General features: G+C 43.3%; 1 protein-coding gene across 7 annotated transcripts in view; it reads left to right on the top strand.

Annotated features, from left to right (window-relative positions):
• The window catches only part of Tcf20 (transcription factor 20), a 197,506-nt gene extending 178,871 nt beyond the window's left edge, over positions 1-18,635 (top strand). For 5 of the 7 annotated variants that reach the window (XM_028861073.2, XM_028861071.2, XM_028861072.2 and 2 more), the window contains exons 3-6: positions 4,314-4,407; positions 12,541-12,590; positions 13,587-13,709; positions 18,385-18,635. In XM_028861073.2, the coding sequence (XP_028716906.1) occupies positions 4,314-4,407; positions 12,541-12,590; positions 13,587-13,670 (228 nt within the window). In that variant the 3' untranslated portion in view covers positions 13,671-13,709; positions 18,385-18,635. The remainder of the gene's footprint in view (positions 1-4,313; positions 4,408-12,540; positions 12,591-13,586; positions 13,710-18,384) is intronic. The other 2 variants (XM_037197710.1, XM_037197711.1) reach the window with 2 other exon arrangements.
• Positions 18,636-21,155: the final 2,520 nt, after the last annotated feature.

Here is a 21,155-nt window from a genome sequence, read left to right as displayed (position 1 = left end):
CTTCTGTCACTGTGACTCAGGAATTCCTCTGTACTTGCCATGATACACCACATACCTGTTACAGTTCTGCAGGTTACAAGTCCAGTTCAAGCCCCACTCTGGACATCAGCTGTTTTCTGTGTTCTCCTTTTCTGGAAGCTTAGGGAAGATTTTGTTTGTTTGCCTTTTTTGAGCTATAACTATCTACATTCTTTGGCCTGTGGCCCTTTCTTCCATCTTCAAAGTCAGCAGTAGTGCATATGACCCTGCTCCCATTTCCACATCTCCCTGAAGCCCGCAGCTCTGCCCCACCCTGAGAGAGGATCTTTGTTTTTAAATCAATATGTGTGTTGAAAGTAGATCCATCCCTAGATAATTAACACATCTTCCCATCTTGAGACTTACCACCTCTGCAAGGTATTAAAGATCTCTGATTCTAGGGATTCAGATGAACATCATTGAAAACCTCAATTCTGCCTTCATACCCATAATCTTTAGATTGCTATACAGGGAACAGAAGTCTAGTTAACACTCAATAGCTCTCAGGATACATGGATTCTAGCCAGTCATCGTATCTCTGTGTGTCTGTGTTACAGTTTAAGGAGTTGATTAATGGTTCTGAATCTGCCTTATGTACCACAATCGCTTAGAGGGCTTTTTGGAACATGGGTTGAGAATTTGACCTTTCAGTTCCTCCTGGTGCTGCTGGTCTCGAGACCACACTTTTGAGGGCTGCTGAACTAAACCATTTATAAGGTGCTTTCTCTGAGGTCCTAATAACCTCTGTAGGGTACCTCTTCTTTGAGTATGATGTAGTCAGTTTATTGTGCTTTTTAAATATTATTTTATCTATATGAATGTTTTGTCTACATGTTTGTATGTGTACTATGTTAGTGCCTGGTGCCCCAGAAAGTCAGAAGAAGGTATTGCATCCTCTGGAACTCTGGATGTGGTGTTAGAGCCACCATGTGGGTGCTGGGAATCAAATTTGGAGGTTCTGGAAGTGTAACAAGTGCTCTTGAACACTGATCCATCTCTCCAGCTCCATATCATGCCTTTAGCTGAAAGAAGAAAGGATCATTTTACTGATGCAATTTCCTGGTTAAATGGTGAGTTCTCTGTCTTCATGAAAAAGACAAGGCATGTATGTAGTCTGAGCTGTTTCGAAGCAGATTGCTTTGAGAGGTCCTGCAAGGGACAGAGCAGGTGTTGAAGGAGGAAGGGAATAGGCATCCATGTCCCAGCCCCTTGTCTTCTTTGTCCTCATCTGTAAATGAGTGGTGACAAGGCCACTCTGGGTGATTGGTCATTTTTTTTTTTGGTCTGTAGGACATGTAATGTATCTGGCCTGTAGTCATCTTGGGAACATGACAGTAATTCTGATCCAGCCACTATTCTAAGTCTGGATTAGTACATTTAACACTCAATGTTTCTGTGAGGTTGAGCACTGTTAGTACTTTCCTTGAAGATGGACTGAACAAAGGTTAGGAAATTGGCTGGTAAGACATAGTGAGGCAGTGGAAGAGTCACTTACAAAGTAGTTATTTAGTTTGTAGAGTCTGTGCACCTAACCCTTCCTTGCCCAGCTTCAGATAATAGTCTCTTTCTGTATCAATTAGGATATGTTGACTATAAGTTGTAAAATTAATTGAAAAAGCAAAGAGTGTGTCTGTGTTGTCCTATCACAAGTCTGGAGATGGATGATCCTTGGGTTGGTTGGGTTAGTGCTCAGCAGTGTGACAGAGTCCAAATCTCTCATTTTTCCACTCTGCTTTCCCTGCAGATGGTCTTTGTCAAGATTCTCTTCTTGTGGTGGTTAGGTAACTGTCACAGATCCTGTTGCGATGTGCTCAAGAGAGGCTGAGCATGGTGGTCTGGTTTTCTCTTTGCTTGGTTGCTTGGTTGGTTTTGTTTTGAGGTAAAGTACCAGTGGGGCAAGTCTCACTGTGTACCCCTATTTGTTCTGGAACTCACTGTGCAGACCAGGCTGTCCTGAAATTCAGCCTAATTCTGCCTTCACAATGCTGTTGTTTTCCAAGTTACCCGTATTTAAGGGCAAAACTTTTGCAGAAGTGCATTTGCTTGCAAACTTTCAAAAAGTACTTGATAAACCCATTCATCAGTGGCTACCATGAACTGAGATTCATCCTCTAAGATGGAGAGGGCCTGAAACTCAACTCTGGATGAATGAGTGCTTAAGAACCTTGAATAAAAAGGTAGATGGCAGGAACAGCTGACAGTTTTCCACTGACAGATTGGCCATCCTCTGTTTCTTTAGTTTGGTGGTGAGGGTGAGGCCTTTTATCCTGAAGGAGGCATAGACAGTAGATAACCTGGAGATTCTTCAATTGCTCTTAACTGTCCTTGGTTTACTCTAGGCTAAATGATCTTTACTTTCTTCTCCTAGGTGCAAGGATACATAGTTAATATTTACTGAATATTGGCACCTAAAAGGTCTTCTGAGAGGGAGGCATAAGGTCCTGTACTATTTGTCTCTGGGAGACTTTCTTAGCTCTGACTAAGACTAGGTCCTGCCCTCTGGTACTTTACCTATCCAGCCTGTATAGTGGACACATGCAGGTCCTAGCAGGTGAATGCATTGTCAATGTTCATAGCTCTCCCATCCTGAGACATAGTAAACGTTTAGGTTCCACAGCTGCCAGTGTTTTGGCAGCTTAGCCAGTTCAGATATTAGGGTTTAAGGAGCATACATATTTTATTTTTCATAGTATCAGGAATAAGTGTCTGTGTCTTCTGGTTAGCCTTCCTGGGTGGTTCATAGCCACACCCAGGAAGGATAACTAATCTGCATATTTTCCTCACTAGGGCCACATGTGGTTGCATTTTGGTAATGTTAATGGGATTGACAGGATGAGTACTCACAGCAGCCACATCAAAGTAACAATAGAGATGTGCCCTGCTTTAAGAAAATCTGACCATATAAGGAGGAGCATTGCAATTAGAGAATAGTGTCTCACTTAGCCAGAAATTCATGGCAAGTTTCCTGGTACATTTAAAATAGGATTCATGTATAAAAATACCATTTATATACAGGAACCCATATTTTATGGAAAGAAAAATATACTTGTATTGGGCATTTGGGATAAGTAGATCAAAATTAAAAATAAAATCTTACAAATATAAGAACTAGAAACCAAATTCTACTTTTAATTGTAAAAGGTTTCCCTCCCCCTCCCCCTCCCTCCCTCCCTCTCCCCCCCCTCTCTGTATACCTTAACTCTCCACCTACATAAGATTTCTGTGGCATAAATAGAAGTGGTATCTACAGGCAGTGCATAATAGTAGAGAGGAATTTACCAGTAGAGCATGAGAGTAGATAAAACAGGGAGGTCTGGGTGCTCACACCCACTGGTGTGTCTACCACATGTAATATAGTGTCACTTACTTGCCCCGGTGTGTTCTGTTTGATTTGAAGTCATTCATGAGGTCTGGCCTTAAAACAATCTTTTTTTTTTTTTTTCTTCCTGTATTTGAGTGAGTGTGATTTATTAGCTGAAAATAATTTCCTTTTCAGAATTAAAGGCATGTTTCCATTGTTTTCAATACCTTTTATTCCCTTCTTCCTTTCTTAAAGGCATCTCAAACTCAGTGTGAGTCTAAAATTCAAAGTCCACCAGCAACCTCTACTTCTTATGTTAAAACATATCACATCTGGTTTTCAATATGGCCAAAGCTCTGGAGTCAGCTGCTATCAACCCCCTTACCCTGAGCTTCTTATATTTATTTTTATTTATTTATTTACTTCATTCATTCATTCATTCATTCATTCATTCATTCATTCATTCATTCATTATGTACGCCATGTTCTGCCTGCAGGCCAGAAGAGGGCAACAGATCTTTCTCTCTCTTTTTTTGAATGCCGAATGCCGTTTATTGAAGGAGAGAGGAGGTCTTAAATACAGGCTTATAGCACATTGGGAGAACCTTGGAGGGCAGAGGTTCACTACCAATGTTTTACAATCTTGCATCTAAGCTGTTAATGCCCATTATGCAGGATACACAGACAAGGAACTTCCCTTAAGCATTCAGGAGGGTGAAACCCGGGAGGGAATTAGCATAGGGAAGATATCAAGGTCAAGGTCAGCAAGCAAGGCAACAGTTACCCAAAACTTGGGCTAGGGCCCTAAAAACAATCTGGATCTCTTCCATAGTGTGATCAGCAAGTGGTGGTTGAGAGATTGACCAGCCTGTCCTGCCGCCACAGATTTCTCCAACCACAAAGGCCATGCTGAGGTCTAACGGATGAGGTAAAGAGAAGCCTGTAGGAGAGGGGCAGGTCTGGAGTTACTGACATGCCCATTTCTTCCTTTCAGAAATGCTCCCACTGCCAGGAGGCCGGCGCTACCTTGGGCTGCTACAACAAAGGCTGCTCCTTCCGATACCATTACCCGTGTGCCATTGACGCAGGTAAGTTGGGACCACATACCCTTTTGATTTCTAAGGTTCATCTATGTTGCTGCATGTATTGGTATTTCATTCATTTGCACTGCCAAACTGTGAATTGTAAGGGCATGCTGTGTTGGATTTACCTTTCCTCAGTTGATGGACATGGGGTTTCTACTTTTTCACTTGTGTATCCTGCAACACAGAACAGTCACAATCTTTGTATGGTCATAGGATTTCAATTCTCTTTGCCCCATGTTTAACCTTTGGAGGAACTGCCCTGTGGTTTTCCAAAGTATATACACATTTTACATTCCCACCAGCAATGTATTAGGGTTCCAATTTCCCAATATCCTTACCAACCATACTCAGATATCTTTATCACCGTAGACATGCCAATGGACATGAAATGCCAGGTTGCTCTAGTTTAATTTTGTACTTCTCTAGTAATGTTAAAGCATTGATGTGCTTATTGGCCATTTGTACAGCTTTTATGGAGAAGTGTCTATTCAGGTTCTTTGCCCATTGTTAAATTATTTTATTTATTTTGTCTTTTTATTGTGAAGTATTAAGAATTCTAAGTCCCCTTACCAGATACATGGATTGCAAATACTGTCTTCCCTTCTTTAAGCTTTCACTTTTCTGAAGGTTCTCTCTCTCTCTCTCTCTCTCTCTCTCTCTCTCTCTCTCTCTCTCCCCCCCCAAGTAGCTTCAAACTTGCTTATATATTCAAAGATGGTCTTGAACTCCTGATCTCCTGCCTCAACTTCCTACTTCCTTAGTGCTGAGATTACAGATATATACCACCATGCCTAATGTACGTAATACTGAGGATGGAACCCAGGACATCAAACCAACTGAGATAGATCCCTAGTAAAAGTTTACTCTTGATGAGGGCTAATTTTTCTTATTTTTTTCTTTTGGTATCATCTTAAAGTAAACACCCAATCCAAAGTGAGTTTTTGGTGTTGTTTTTTTTTTTTTTTCTAAGAGTTTTAAAGTTTTAGATCTTTATTTTAGTGTTTGACTATTTTGTGGAGTAGCAGTTCAGATCTGTTCTTTTGTGAGTGGTTATCCAGTTGCCCTGTCTCCGTTTACGGAAATGACCATTCTTCTGTCATTGACTGATAGGATTCTGGCACTTTGTTGAAAGTCAGTTGACCACTATGCATGACTTACTTCTTGCCTCTGTCCAATATTCCACCATCATAAAGAGCTTTGCAGCAGGGTTTGAAATTGGGAATGGTAGAATGCTTACTTTAGCAAGTGCAAGGCCCTGGGTTCAGTCTCCAAGTATGTCCCCTCCCCCTCAAAAAATAGGAACAAGAAATTTGGAAAGTTTGTGGTCCCCCCCCCCCCAGATTGTTTTCACTATTCTGGGTCCTTCTTTGTTTCATATGAAATTCATGATCAACTTACACATTTCTGTGAAAAGGAAACTATTAGAATTTTGATAGAAGGATTTCACTGAATCTGTGGTTGAATTGGAAAGCACTGTTATCTTAAGTTATAGAAAAGTAGATGGAACTGGAAACTGAATTGAGCAAAGTAACCCAGACTTAGACAAATCCTACACATTTTCTCATTAAGATTTTATATATATATATATATATATATATATATATATATATATATATATATAGAGAGAGAGAGAGAGAGAGAGAGAGAGTGAGTGTATGAGGCTATGAATGTAGGTCACAAAATTAAAAGGGGGACTGTGAATGGAGAAGTGGTTTTAGCAGGGAGGGAAAAGGAATTATAGAATACATGTTACATGAAAGTGGAATACTGGTTACTGAGGAGAGAAATAAGACAGATGGGTTGAAGGGACAAGGGAGGCCTAACAAATATAATGGTGGGGGCTAGAGAAGTGACTCAGAGGTTTAGAGCACTGGCTGCCCTTCCAGAGGACCCAGGTTCAATTGCCAGCAACCACAGGGCTGTTCACACCTGTCTGTAACTCCAGTTCTACAGGATCTGACACCCTCACACAGACATGTGTGCAGGCAAAACACCAATGCACATAAAATAAAAATAATTTTTTTTTAAAAGAAAAAAAATGCTACAATGGAACCTGTTTGTTTTAGGGGAGGTTGTGGTACATGGTGTACTAGGGTGGCAGGTTGCTTTACTCTGTCACATTCCACTTTATTCCCTTGAGACAGGGTCTCACTGAACTTGGAACTCACCATTTTGTTGTTTGTTTTGAGCTGGGCTGGCTGCTAGCAAGCCCCAGTGATTCCCCTGCTCTGTTTCCCAAACCCGCAGCAGTGCGATTACATGCTTGGTGTCCTAGTTAGGTTTCTCTGTTGCTGTGATAACACTGAGCAAAACCAACCTGAGGGAGGAAAGGGTTTATTTCTTTTTTTAGCTCTCAGGTCATGGGAAGGTCAGGACAGGAACCTGGAGGCAGGAACTGAAGCTCAGATCACAGAGGAATGCTGCTGAATGGCTTGCTCAGCTTGCTTTTTCCTTCTTTTCCCTTTTTTCTTTTTCTTTTCAACCTATTTTATTGTTTTATATGTATGTTTGCATGTCTGTGCACCATGTGCTTATCTGGTGTCCTCGGAGGTTAGAAAGAGGGTATTGGATCCCTGGAACTGGAGTTACAGATGGTTGTAAGCCACCGTGTGGGTGCTGGGAATTGCAGCCAGTGCTCTTAACCACTGAGCCATCTCTCTTCCTTAACTTGCTTTCTTACACAACCCAGGACTACTTGCCCAGGAGTGGCACTTTCTACAGTGGATTGGGCCCTCCAGAATCAGTCATTAGTCAAGAAAATGCCCCATAGATATACCCAGAGGCCAGTCTTACAAGTCAGTTTCCCAATTTGGGTTCCCCTTCCCAGGTGATTGGTATGTGTTGAGTCCATGTCCTTCTTTTATTTCTAATGTCTTCTAAGTTTCTATTAGAGGTACTAAAAAGAACAAAGTTGCACAGAGGGTTTTAAAAGTGTTATTTATATATAGGCATTTGTGTGCAATTGCCGTAGAACTACTTCATGGGCAGGGCACTGACTATGGGGATAGGAAGGAAGTAAAGAGCCTTGAACCATTGTTTCACGGGATTTGGGTTTTGGACTGTTTTCCTTTCTCTCTCCCTCCTTATTATACCTCTGCTTTTTTTATTTTTTAACTTTCTCTCTTCTCCCTACTTGTTTGTTTGTTTTTAAAGATAATGGTCTCATGTAGCCCATGCTTGCTTCAAATTCACTGTGTGACCAAGGATAACCTTGAACTGACCCTCCTGTCTACTCCTAAGTGCTAAAGTTGTAGGCATCCACCTCCACCTCCACCCTTGGTCTCATTCTCCCTGCTGATAAGTTGTCCTTTTGTCTGAGCTGTTCACCCTGAGTCCGACAGTTGCTTTCCCTCATGTTCATTGTGTGGCTTGTAGTGACATTAGAACATCTGGTTTTCTTCACCCAAAGCTGCTCTTAAATGGGGATTCCCAAGTGTTAAGTTTGGGGGTGGTTTTCAATGGGAGATTATGCAATAATTGACTGTCCCAGTCTGCCTGGGTGAGCAGTGGTCTCCCACACAGAGACTGTTGAGCAACAGACGCTTGCACACCTAGACAGTTAAACACTTTGACTCCAGGCATACCCCATGTGTACCCTCAAGTATCAGCTGTGTTGACAGCCAGGTTCCCAATAGCAAGGCCCATGGGGCGCTGCTCCCAGCTCCAGTCTATTTCCTGGTATAGTTTCTCAGGGTTAAAGCACACTGCTCACCGGAACGTTCCACAGTAATGGAAATGCATAGACCCTTCTGCTCCAAGATGGTAACTGCAGCCATATGTGAGCATTGAGTACTTGAAATGTGGATAGTAGGACTAAGGTATTGTGTGTGTGTGTGTGTGTGTGTGTGTGTGTGTGTGTGTGTGTGTGTGTGTGTTCATGTTCGTGTTCAAGACAGTTTCTCTGTGTAGTTTCTCTGTGTAGCCCTGACTAACCTGGAACTCACTTTGTAAACCAGGCTGCCTCAAACTCAGGGATTTAAACCCTCATTCCACTCCTATCTCCATTAAGCCCATAATGTCTCTGTTTAACAAACCTAGCCAAGTTTCCAGCAAGAGAGAGGTTCTGGTTCAAAGGTATGGTATGACTCCTGCTCCTCTAGCTTTGCTGCCACAGCTGTACTCCGCTCTTTGTGAGCGTCAGAGATGCGGCTTTAAAAGCTGCAGACACTTCAGTCTTTTTGATGATCCAAGTTGCAAGGACCTGGAATACCATATCTAGAGTACAAGCACTGCTTGGCAGACATGGATATTGTACTTATTCCATAGTCTCTTCAAGAGTTCTGCTCTGTATAATATGTCTTGTGTTTAGGGAAGGTGTGTTCATTGACCCTGACTGATTTTTCTATTAATAATCAAGATAAGTCACTGAGTTTAGGAGGCCCTAATTTATTGGTGGAGTAAAGAACAGCATGACATTTTCATCTCGGCCTTGCTTCCAGCAGCCAAATCAAAGAGTTTAAAGAACTCTTGATGCCTCTGAAAAAACTTTCATTGCTGGAGTGTCTCCATGTTTCATGAAGTCCTGTGACTCCTGCAACTCCCCCACCCAATGTAGTCCTATATTTCTTACACCATCATTAGATTTCTTTGTGTTGGTTGTTAATGTTAGAGGAGAGTTTGGCTTCAGATAGAAGGTACAGTAATAACATGAGTTCTGATTCTGGGAAAATACTTAATGTATTTATACAAAGGACACGACAATTAAGGCAAGGAATAAGGCTGTGGTATCTCAATAATTCCACTGTGGGCAAAGAATCTTGCCTGGAGGGGATTTTTCTTTAACTCTCATGAAGAAACACAGCTGGAAATTTCACTCTCTGCCAAAGACTTTGATGTTTGAGTAGTGGGGTCAGAGTCTGGGTGTGGGACATGAAAAAACACAAGGGTCTGGCTTCTTGTAGGACAGGCTCTATTGTGAGGGGTCCTGCCCCTACCTTTCCCAGGGTACTCTTGAGGAGAGAGGGGTAAGAAACTTGTAGATAGAATGATAGGCTAGCCATTGAGGGGAAAGAGAAACACAGGATAGCTTCGGGAGGACCTGGGTCAATACCCAATGGCTCAGAACTTTATTCGAGAGGGCTTTTTATAACAATGCCACGGGGCGAGGCAAAAGACCTCCCCCTTGCTAGATACAGCCAAGTGTAGACACTTCCAAACACCTGGTACCCAGGCCTGTGGTCCAATCATCTGCTTATGCAGTCCTGCTGGGTAAAGAAGCTCAGATCTCACTAGGAAACTTCTGTGGGCTTCCACACTTTTATCAGCACCAAGTATTCATTTATTCCCCTCCTTGTGCTCCAGGAGTGGCCACAGGACTGTAGTATCTCCATCTATATGAGTATGAGGATGGCAGTGCTAAGGTAGATTGCACCTGAGCTGGTGACTGTCTAGTACTAAGGAATCCAAAGGACATGTTAGATCCCTCTCGTTTTTTTCTACCATATTTTTGAGGTCACTTCATTCTGCTGAGTTCTGTATGGATGGCATACCAAGCTTTATGGAGCTTGTTATGAAACACTCAGCAAAGTCACCCTGGTCTTTAAGCTTAGAGGGTAATGAAAGCGTTCTCTCCTAGGGGTGGTATGGAGGTGGTATTTGTTTCTGGAAGCCATCTTGTTGACTGTTCTACCTTGTGAGTCTTTTCTAGCTCATGTGGTGATCTGGTGAGTTGTTGCTTTGGTTTCTACCCTATAGGAATTCTGGCCAGGCTCTGTGCACTGCAAGGTTGTATCAGGGTCTTAGGAAAAAAACAATAGGTGATTGTCACTGGCTGATCATGTGGGGACAGGCACCTGCCAGAGCCCTCAGTTGGGATTTCACTGCACTTCTTTGTACTCTTTGCTCTTATTTACCTCAGGAGCACCGGGGTGGTTGGATGCCATAGTCTCCCCTGTACCCTTTTAGCTTCTGAGCTTTCTGCCTATGTTCTGACTTCTACTGGGAATGGAATTACAATTCTTAATGAATTATAGATTTGTATGAGAAGAGAAAAGAGCGGTTGTTCTATACAGTGTGCTGTAAGGGCAGAGGTGAGCATATTCTAAGACTTCTTCAGGAGAATTCTATTTCCAGAAGTAATGTATATTTACATTGTTTTATTTGTGGTTTTTTTTTTTCCTTTTAACTCAGAAAAAAACATTTTCTAACTTTAGGAAACATTTTATTAATGGCCTGTTACAGCTGGTCACACTGTTCTGTCACTCTGAGGGTGAATGAACCCACCTGTGCCTTTCTGATGGTGCCTTTTGCAGCTGACATGGTCCCTGTCCTGAATGGTTTTGTAAACTCTGTAGCATTATGGTGGCCAAGTTTCACAAGTGCCCTGTTTAACTGGCCTAGAGACTGGTGGCACAGTGCTGCTAGAGACTCCAGGTGAGGAGAGGCTACTTCCCTGAGCTCCAGTTGTCTGCCTCCTACTGTTCATAAACTCACTGGAGTTTATGAACAGATTGGAGCAGCAGGGGTCTTGGTCATGCTATGAACTTGTGGGTTTTAAATGAACACGTTTCACTCACTGCTATGCTTGTTGGGTGCTGGAGGGAGGGGCCTGGAAGTTAGTGACAACTGGCTTAGTTTTTGGGTCTTGATCTGAGAAAGCTGATAGCCTGCCCCATAGATGAGGTGATCTAAGGCTCCATAGGCAGGTAATACCAAAGTGAGCCAAGTTCTCTGAGATTATCTTAGCTGATTTATTCAGGCTACTGAGGACTTGAGAAGTTTTCATTTGTGTGTTCCCTGCTTCTTATGTACTATTATACTTGAAATCTGTGGCTATAGGCTGCTAGTCTGAATATCATTTTGAACTGGTTAAATAGTAAACTTAATAAGGTAAGTACCATGACTGCCTCTTGCTGTGGTGCCTGAGAGCTCTCTGAGAGTGTGTGACCAATATTTATGAACATCTGCCACCCCCTCCTGCACCAGTGACCTGGCTGTCGGTCTGTCAGAGCTGAATTACAGAGTGAACTCATTAATTAGATTTATCTGCCCTGCCACACTGCCCTTGTGCCTGAAAGCTGGACTTACCTGAAGGCACGTGTATTCTTGGCTGCCATCAGGCATGCTGTCACCATGTTAAAAGTTGGAATACGTCATTTTTTTTTCCTCCAGAGAATAAAATCATCCTCCTGGGACTTTGTTTTCCCTCTGAAGTGTTGAGTGCAGATTGTGTGATGGTGTCAGCAGTGTCTCCCTGTGTCTCTAGGGCTGTGGGATGTAGGTGACAGCTGGGCTGCCAGGCTTGGTCACCGTTCTGTCTTGAAAACTGGGCTCTCTTGAATAGAGGTAAAAGGGCGGGTGTGGGGTCATTGTATTTCAGGTGATTTTTAAAGAGGCTGTGCATTGATCCTATGGGGTTAGCTGAACACTGTTTTAGAGATTATCTTTGATTGTTAAGTATTGTCATTTTGGAAATACAGAGGGAAAAAGTTCTAATGGCAATCACCTATTTTCTTCCTACAAGAGAGTCACTGATAGATTTTGGAAGACTTCATTTCAGTCTTTGTTTTTAATGTGTGTAAAAAACTTTATATGAAATTTAAAATCATCATTGTATATCATGGTTGTTGGAGTGATTTTTGTATAACAATACCATGGTTATTTACCCTTATCATCAACCACTTTAAAATACTAGTTTTTTGTGACTGATACCATATTAATACCATAGATTATTTTGGATGTCACTGATGTTTTCTTATTAGGAACTACAGTGTGGTCAAAGAATAAGAGGAAAACAATTGTGTCTAAGGTGCAGATCCAAATGATAACGTTTTGAATGTTCAATGACTTGAAGTCCAGGCAGATCAAAAGATCCTGGAAATCCTTTATCTGTGAAGGGAGGAAAGATAGCAGGATAGGGTCTGTACTCCAGCCGCCCTGTGAGCACCCTTTGGCAGTTCCCTGGATAACCCACTAAACATAACAAAGCTGGGAAAAAGTGCATGTGTTCCATGGCATCTCCATAAGTACTATCGCTTTTCATATAAATAAAGAGTATTGCATATATACACCCAGAAGTAAGAAAGGAAATAAATTGGTATTGAGGCCTCTTAGGTCCATGCCTGTCAGTCCAGCCATTATAGCCATACTTTGGTTAAGCATGCACAGGCTCATCTGACTGTCTCCTTTGTTTTGTAGATTGTTTGCTGCATGAGGAGAACTTCTCGGTGAGGTGCCCCAAGCACAAGGTGAGTCATACATCTCTGCACTCAGAGTGGGGCTGGTTGTGTAACTGGAGAATAGGGGTAGCTTACCTTGAAAGATTGAAAGCCCCAAACACTGGAAGACTTCGCCCATGTCTGTCCAACATATACCTCTAGCTGAAAGCCTTCTCCTAGCCTTTGGAAGGTAGAGAGGCACAAAGCTGAAGGAATCCCTGGGGCATGGGGCCAACACCCTTCATGGTAGGATGGGAAGAGGTATGGTGTTTTGAGAGGTATGTCTGTTCATTACAAGAAATTAGGAGATCAGACTCAGTGAAACTATTACTGCTTTCTATTTGAATTCAGTAGAACTCCATCCAATTCGTGGATCAGTTCATAATGAGCTGCTGCAAGGTCTGGTATGGAAACCTTTCTTGGACTAGGAAATAGAGCCAACTATTTGGCTAGAGCAGAAGCAACCCAACAATGTTTAGGTGATGGGCTGCCACTGGTCCATTTCCCAGTGTGTTTAAGTGATGCTTTCATGGTCATTTTCTTTTAGGAAAGTTGGAAAGATGAGACAAGTAACTCATTTCACACAAGGCAGGATGGGGTGAAGGAGGGGAGGGTCAGGGTGGGGAGCACTGCTGCCCATGTCTCCTGCACTTGCTCCTGTCTAGCTAAGGTTACACTGACACCTAGTGGTCAGTCCCCAAATAGGGCCAGAAAAAAACAAAAGGAGTCATCTGTAGAAGACTGTTCTCAGAATGCTCCTGGCAGATTCTTACGCTTTCTTTTAAGAATACTTTTCAGAGGTTGATTTTAGGATCAGATAATATTCTTTTTATTTTTATTTATCACATTTTGCCTCAGAAAAGCCCAGTTCTGGGTGTCTCCTGTTTGTCATTCAGTACTGACTCTGCTTTTTATTTCCTTTTCCATGTGCCATTCCTGTCCTTACCGCTACCCGCCCTGGTTCCCACACTGTATTTTCTGTTCTGTCCTTTTGTCTTGTCTCCCCTTGGCTTTGGCCGGCATCAGCCTCCCCTTCCGTGCCCTCTCCCCCCCTTGCAGAACAAGACCGCGAAAGGCAGCCTCAGCACAGAGCAGTCGGAGCGGGGGTGAGGGGGGCAGTGTGCACGTGGGAATGGACAGCAAGCACAGGTGAGTTGGGGCCTGCTGGGCTCCCACCACCTCCTCACCCAGCTCCATGTGTGTCCTGGCCTCTGGCCTCTTACGGCCACAGGCTGCACCACCAGCATTTAGTCATGTGCATGAATAAAACCAGGAAAAAAGAGTTTCCCATTTGTTATTTAGCTTCCTGAATGTCTACAGGAAGGTGGTAGAGGCTTCAGAACTGTCCACTGCCAATTGGAGTCAGGACAACTTTTCCTGAAGTTAGCCCTTTAGTGAAGAGTTGATGAATGAGCCCATGGGTGTTGACCTAAAGGCAAAGCTTCTAGGACAATTGTACAGGTGGGGATCACCTGCCAGCAGCCCACTCTTTTGACGCTGTCTTAAAGAAGTCGAACTAGAGCTCACTTAAAAATTATTTTTGAGTAAGGCTTATTATATACTATGTTTTCTTTTGGGGGAAAAAAACCCAGAATAGTCTCAGAATTTTATTATTTGTAATACCACCTCAGTACTGTGAAGAATTCCTTTTTATAAAAAGGATAAAGAGAAGGAAAATTCAGAGATTTAGTGGATTTTATCATCCAGTTTAATTATATTTTTAACATTGTCAGGAGATTAAATTGATTGTAGTGTCATTGTGCAGCCATGAGAATGCGGTTTAGAGGATATGGGCCCTGGCAGCTTGGTTCATCCTTCCTGCTCTGCTCTGTAACTGCGATGAAAAAGAGTAGGGTGTAAAGAGAACAGAAGTGTCATGACCTGGCCCTTGCTACAGTGGGCAGAGGTGCTGCTAGCTGTATGGTGTATTCTCTGAGGGATCGTTTTCTAAATGGGGGTTCTCTGCTCCCACAGACACAACAGAACTATTCTCTGTGGAGTGTGCCCTCTCCCTGATTACAGCTGGGAGGTTTTTGCCATTTTCTGGAAAAATCATTGTTAATTTGAAGAAAAGTTGAATTCATCTGAGAGTATGTGGTTTTCCTCTTCCAAGAAAACGTTTAATTGGTGGTTCAGGTACTAACTTCAGAGAAGGCTGTTTATACCCTTCTGTGGGTAGTCTGCATTCAAGTGTGGGCTCCCTGGTGGGGATGCTGAGTGCTTTGCTGGGTTTTTTGTTGTTGTTGTTGTTGTTTGTTTGCTTTCCCCTCTGCCTCTTCCAGGGAGTAGGGTTGGCAGTGCCTGGAGCAGAACACAGTGTGAAAAGGGGAATGGGAACCATTTTACTTGTTCTTGGGGCACAAGACCCAAACAGAAGATGACTGTGAACTAACAAAAAGTCACTGTCAGCTCTGTGTTTCTAGAAGCTGCTGAGCTGTACAAGCTGCACAAAGTCTTGATACAGTGCTGTAGACCTCAGGACAAAGTGGTGGGGAGATATATATGGTTTTTGGAGAATTGTTTGTATTGGCCTTCAGTGGGACTCATGGGCTTAAATGCCACTGTGCGTAAGTAGGCTCTGCAGTCTCTGTAAGTGCCTCTATATTGGCCCTGATGGTTGGAGTCAAACTCTTAAAGGGACCTTGGGGTAGATTCCTGAAGTAAGTGTCCTAGAAGGCTTCGCTGGGGTAAAAGTGGGTTCATTTGGAACATGGTTTTGTCCTGAATTCCAGCCTGAGTTTTAGAAAATCTGGACCTTGGTAACTCATCTCTTGGGGGTCTTAGTCTTCATCCTTACTCATTCTTAGATTCTTCCAGCTCTAGACTGGAAGCAGAATGGTGAGTTTTCCCTCTGTCCTTTCTGGGCTGGTATCTGGCCATAATAGACTCCTGACCCCCTTGTGGAGATGGACCTCAAGTCTGTTGAGGTTTGTAGCCGTCACCTATTGAGTAAATTAATAGACCCTGTGTCCAGTTTTAATATCTGGAATAGTCTCTTCATAAATTCTTCCTACAATGAAAAAAATTTTTCAAGGTTTGTCTGTTCAGTTGGTACATTGAGGTCAGTCAGTGTCCTTCAGAGGCCAAACAATTACTGAAGCCTCAGTGGTCAGGGCAGAAACAAACCACTGTCTTCAAGGGGTACTCGTGCTCAGGATGGTCACTATTAATGGGGATCTACACAAAGCAGAGAAGAGACAGTAAGTGTGCGTATGTGTCCTGACCTACTGGTACCCCATCTTCTCACACAGAATAGTGAGAAGGGGGCTGTGTGACTGAGGTTAAAGCTACTTAGTATCTCTAGACTTCCGTTTCCTATGTAAAGAAAGAACAGTGATGAACTCGGGAGGATTTGACAAGGCTGTGGCAAGTACAGAGTATACCAGGCCACTGCATGCTACCTAGCTGTGTGTTTCTGATAGCTACAACTGCTCTATCTAGCAGAAAATACCCAGCACTAGGGACTAGAAGATGTTGCTCCAACATGTGAGGTTTGTACACTTGTCCCCACCAGCCTAAGAGTGTAAGTGAGGTAAAGTCTTTGACTTCTTTCCCAGTAGGCCATGTCCCATCCATTTCTAGGGATAAGAAAGCATCCTGTCATGGTAGGCCTGTGATGTTAAGATTGTTACACTCGCCAGGCAATGTAACACCTTTAATCCCAGCACTTGGGAGACAGAGGCAGGTGGATCTCTGTGAGTTTGGGGCCAGCCTGATCTACAGAGCTAGTTCTAGGACAGCCTGGTCTACAGAGCTAGTTCTAGGACAGCCAAGGCTACACAAAGAAACCCTCTAGGAAAACAAACAAGCAAAAATCGATACTCTCTGGCTTCATTGCCGGTTTAGACAGTCTTTTGACAGAAGGACCCCTGAACGTGGCTTCCCTGCTGTGTGGTCCCTGAGATGTAGTAGATAGGGAACAGAAACCATCATTTGAAGTGATGTTCTGTCCTGGGTGCTAGGAATGCCAACTATCCATATATACCTAGCAGCATGCAGCCGATCTACAGATGATGAGTGCCACCCCAACCCTAGGTTCTTCCAGGGAAGTGCTGCTGGGGTTACACCTCTAAAAGGAGACCCTAAATCTATCACATCTCCCCTATACCGTAAATCAATACTGAATCAGAATTTGATCCCTTTTCAAGTAGGGACCACATGTACTTCAGAGAAGAGACTGCCTCTGTATCCTGGCATAGTTGAGCTGAGTGATGCCTGTTGCAGTTGGGAGACAGGCTTGAGTTTGGTGGAGAAGGATACTAAAGGAAGCCCTCTCAGTTTCAGGCCACGGGGTAGGTAGGAGAGTCCAAAGAGAACCCTGTGCTCTACCTGCTGAGCATCAAGGTGCTTATTGTTTTGTGGTTGTGGAGGTAGAAGCTGAGTTCCACATAATAGTTCTGCTACTGAGCTACCCTTATCACATTCCCGTTCTTAGTGATAGTCATTTTGGTTTTTCAAGATCCCCTTCCCTTATTCCTTCAACTGCTATGATTACAGATGGTAGCCACATGCCCAGTGGGATTTAAAGAGAATATTGATCATCTTAGGTTGGAATGGCAGAAAACTCACCTGAAGCCTAGTTGTTACCTCTTGTCAGCCATGTCTCATGCAATGAAATACAGTTTCTGGATCCTAGTTAGCAAAGGATTAGCTAGCGGTAAACCCAAGTCCTGCATTGAACTAGCCACATGCCTGGGCTGCAAGTGTCACTCCCCTGAACTTGAGCTCCAGCTTCCCAGGGCTGGAGTCTTCGGCTTCATTACACTGCTGTCTCTGCAAAGAGCCTTTCTCCTTGGGCTTTTTATAAAGCTTTTAGCAAGGGCAGGTGTGTGCATGTGTGTTTATGAATGGCGCATTCTTAGGTCCTGCACACGTACCAGCCTTAGTTGTTGCTTGTTGGTAAGCTTTGTGGAGGCAGGCATGAGACAGTAAGCCTGGTTTTTCCTGAAGGTTATCCATTGGTGGCGAGAACAAGAGAGACTTGAGGAAGAGACAAAGAGGAAGATGCAGAGAGTCCAGTGATTGGCAGGAAGCAAGGATGAGAGAGGCTTGCCATCAACAGTAGTGTAATTTTTGGTGTAATTTTTCTGGACTAAGGCCTTGGAAACTGTTGTGTCTCCCTGAGCCCTTCTCACATAAGGCAGACCATGAGACACTCCTTAGAGTCCATTGAACAATCCATTTGCCCTACATGGGTCTTAAGAACAACCTCTGAAACCTGAAATGGTAGAAAAGAGAAGCCCAGGGACCTTGAGCACCTCACGTTTCTGAGTTAGCAGAATTAAAACCTCCAGCTTTGTTTAAGCCCCAGAAAATGGGCCAGGCCCTGTCCCACCTCCCCATCAGAGGCTCTGGGAAGTGTTATTTGCATGAAGAACAGACTCAGCTAGAGACAAATGAGACATAGTTGTGGATGATCTTTTTGTAATTTGGATGGGTGTTCTACATTTCAGTGACAACAGGATACTGTCAGCCACTTTATGAGGACTGAGCCTTGCCACAAGGTGCTGAGCCAACCACAGGCCCTCGGTGCTTAATATGCTGGCAAAGATTCTCACACTACACTCACAAACATGGCCCAGCCATGGAGGTCAAGGAATCTTCTGTTCTTCAGCTTAAATCACTGCTGCCTTTGCCCATGTTTGGTCCAAAGCCACATGATAGTGCTGGCATTGATTTTGGATGTGTTCAAAATCAGCAGCCATCTACAGAAAGGTCTGAGCGTAAGATCCTTATCGAAAGCTGTATTCTCCCATTACTACCACAGCTGTGCTGAAACCATATAGACCTTCCCAGCACCCAGTGTCTTCTGTTTGTTTTCCAGGTGAGACTGTGGAGATGAGAAGGTGGTGGACACACATGATGGAATGGAATCCTCCTGCTGTGCGACCCCGCCCCGCCCGCCCCGCCCTGCCCTGCACCCCCACTGCGCCTGCCCATGCCAGCACTTCCTTCCTATGTTCTCACATCACACTCAAACTGGTGACACCACAGGAAAGAAAGACACAAGATGTTGGAATGGCTGTTTCCATGGACACAATCTCCATAGTGACAATATGGGGGAGGGGGGAGGGGTGGGCTGACGGGGAAGGGGGGGTTAAAAGGGAGGGATAAAAAATATATATATATAAATCTATTTTTAGTCTGGAAAGACTTTGTTTAAATGAAAGGTGCGCTATCCCTTTTGATTCTATTTTAAAATTATCTAGTTAACTCAAAATTTGTTCCAATGACAATGAAATTTAAATGTGAAATTGAACTGAACAAACTCATCTCATAAAAGATGGGGGTGTGGCTTTGATCTTTAGCCTGTCTCACAATTCAGTGAACACTAGACCCAGAACTGAAAGAGCAGACAAATAACAGCCACCTTCCTCTGTCAGTCTGTCTCACAGGGGAAGTTTGTGGGGGAGGGCAGAATGGGGATGGTCATTTTCAAAAGTGGGGGAATGATGTTTAAACACAAAAATAAATTTTTTCCTTTCCAGAAACACTATTTATTTATTTTTATTTTTTTTTCTTTTTTGGGGGGTGGTGGTGGAATTGGTAGATGCCCCAAGGTCATGGCTGTGTCCTGGATCACTGTGGCCCCACCAGATAGGTAGAGTAGCCCCACAGCAACAGGTATACTTAAGGAATGGCTTACCTCTGGCGCCCTCTTTCCTGGACACATTCCATGTAGCCGGGACCCATGGGGACCCACAGGATCCATGGAACCCACAGAGGCCCAGGCCTCTGCTGCTAAAACAGGCCAGGTCGGGGAGAGAACGTGCGAACCATGTAGGTGGGTGAAGCTAACTAGAACCACCCGCTTTAACGCTTTATTGCTTTCTTTCATTTTTATAATGGAAAAGGGGGCTTGTCAGATTTGTGGCCCCATGCTACATGAATCTTTATGTTGTATTGTTTTGTTTTGTAAATTGTATAATTTTTAAATATATGAGTTTTAAAAAAAGAAAAAAGTACAAAAAAAATCTTGTTAAGGCCTTAAGAAGGGATATGTGCATCTTTCAGGGGTCACTCTGCCATGGGGATAAAATAGCTGTTTTACAAACAGTTTTATTTAAAAAAACAAAAATCAAAAAAAATCAAAAAAAAATCAAAAACATAATAAACTTCATTTTAACCTTGTGTCTTTTTTCATTTACTCTAAGTGAATGTGTGTCTTCCTTCTCTAGGATCAGCTTCCCAAAGGGGACCTTGACTCGGTTCCCCAGCAGGCCACCACCAGTCCTTTTTTCCCCAGCTAGGGGTCCTTGGCAGCAGAGTCTGATACCAAATCCAGGGTTCTTTTCTGCCCTTTGTGGGGCCATTCTGACTTTTTGAAGTTGACATGAGGGCATATTCCCAATCAGCACTAATATGAAGGATTATAAAAGTATAATGCAGTGTTAATGGACTTTTTTTTCAAAGAGAACAGAAGAAATATTGGAAGTACTGTTTTGAGATGGAAGTAAGCAATTATAAATGAGTTCTAGTGTGCTCATCAATTTGGGGCTGCAGAAATGGCATGTTAATTTTGCTTTAATGGCTGTGTCCAGCAGTGTGGTCCATTTCTCATCTCACCTGCCTGGATGGTGGTGTGAGTGTGAGTGGTAGTGTGCTACATGAGCCACGGGGCCATGTGTGGGCAGCTGGGCAAGGCCTGAATGCAAATGAGGGCTTTGAGCTGGTTGGCATCTCCTGATGGTAACCTGGATTAACACAGTTAAAATGCAATTGATAGACTTCTAGTGTCAAGGACAAAGTCATAACACTTGAAAAATATGTATCTTGAGGAAAATACTTTCCTGCAGCAGATGTTTGTCACTTTGCCTTTTGTTCTTTGGTTCCCTTTCCACTTGATGATGATGCCTGAGCACAGGCTCAGTCGTGATTGTTCTACATCTTTCCTTAACGTGGATTCGGAAACGTCTCTTGAGGTGGGCAGTGGCCTGGCTCAGTTCCTCCTGATGACAGTTCCTGATGTTTGCAGTGCCTTAGTGACTGTGCCTCTCAGCTTCTGCAGTTTCTAAGGTCAGTACGTGTGTGTTGTAATAGATTTTTAAAGAGCAGTTTTGGTTGACTGTGGTATTGAACGGAAGATAAGCTCCTGTGTACCCACATCCTCCAGATACGTGCTGCCTGTACCATTATCGATGTCCCCACCGGAGTAGCTGTGAGTGATGAACCTACATGATATCTCATCATCACCCATTATGTCTGCAGTTTCTCTCAGGGTTTGCTCCTGGCGCTTGTACACTTTATGGATTTACACAAATTTATGACACCATGTACCCCCATTACAGTCTCTTACAGGACTGTTTGCTATCCTAAAACAAATGTGCCAACTGTTCTTCCCCTTCCTCCCCAGACCTGACAGCCACAGATCTTTTTATCACCTTTGTAGTTTTTCTTTTTCTAAAGTGTCATATAGTTAGAGAATACAGTATATAACCGTTTCAGATTGGCTGCTTCAAATTTAGTGATACACATTTATGGTTTTTTCATATATTTATGGCTACACAGCTCATTCCTTTGCTGCTGCCAAAAAAATACTCCATTGTCTAGATATGCCCAGTTTTTCCAGTTAACTGTTTGCCAAAGGACGTCTTG

This window comes from Peromyscus leucopus, chromosome 20 (assembly GCF_004664715.2).
Source record: "Peromyscus leucopus breed LL Stock chromosome 20, UCI_PerLeu_2.1, whole genome shotgun sequence".
Taxonomy (NCBI): domain Eukaryota; kingdom Metazoa; phylum Chordata; class Mammalia; order Rodentia; family Cricetidae; genus Peromyscus; species Peromyscus leucopus.
This window is presented reverse-complemented; position numbering and strand designations above follow the sequence as displayed.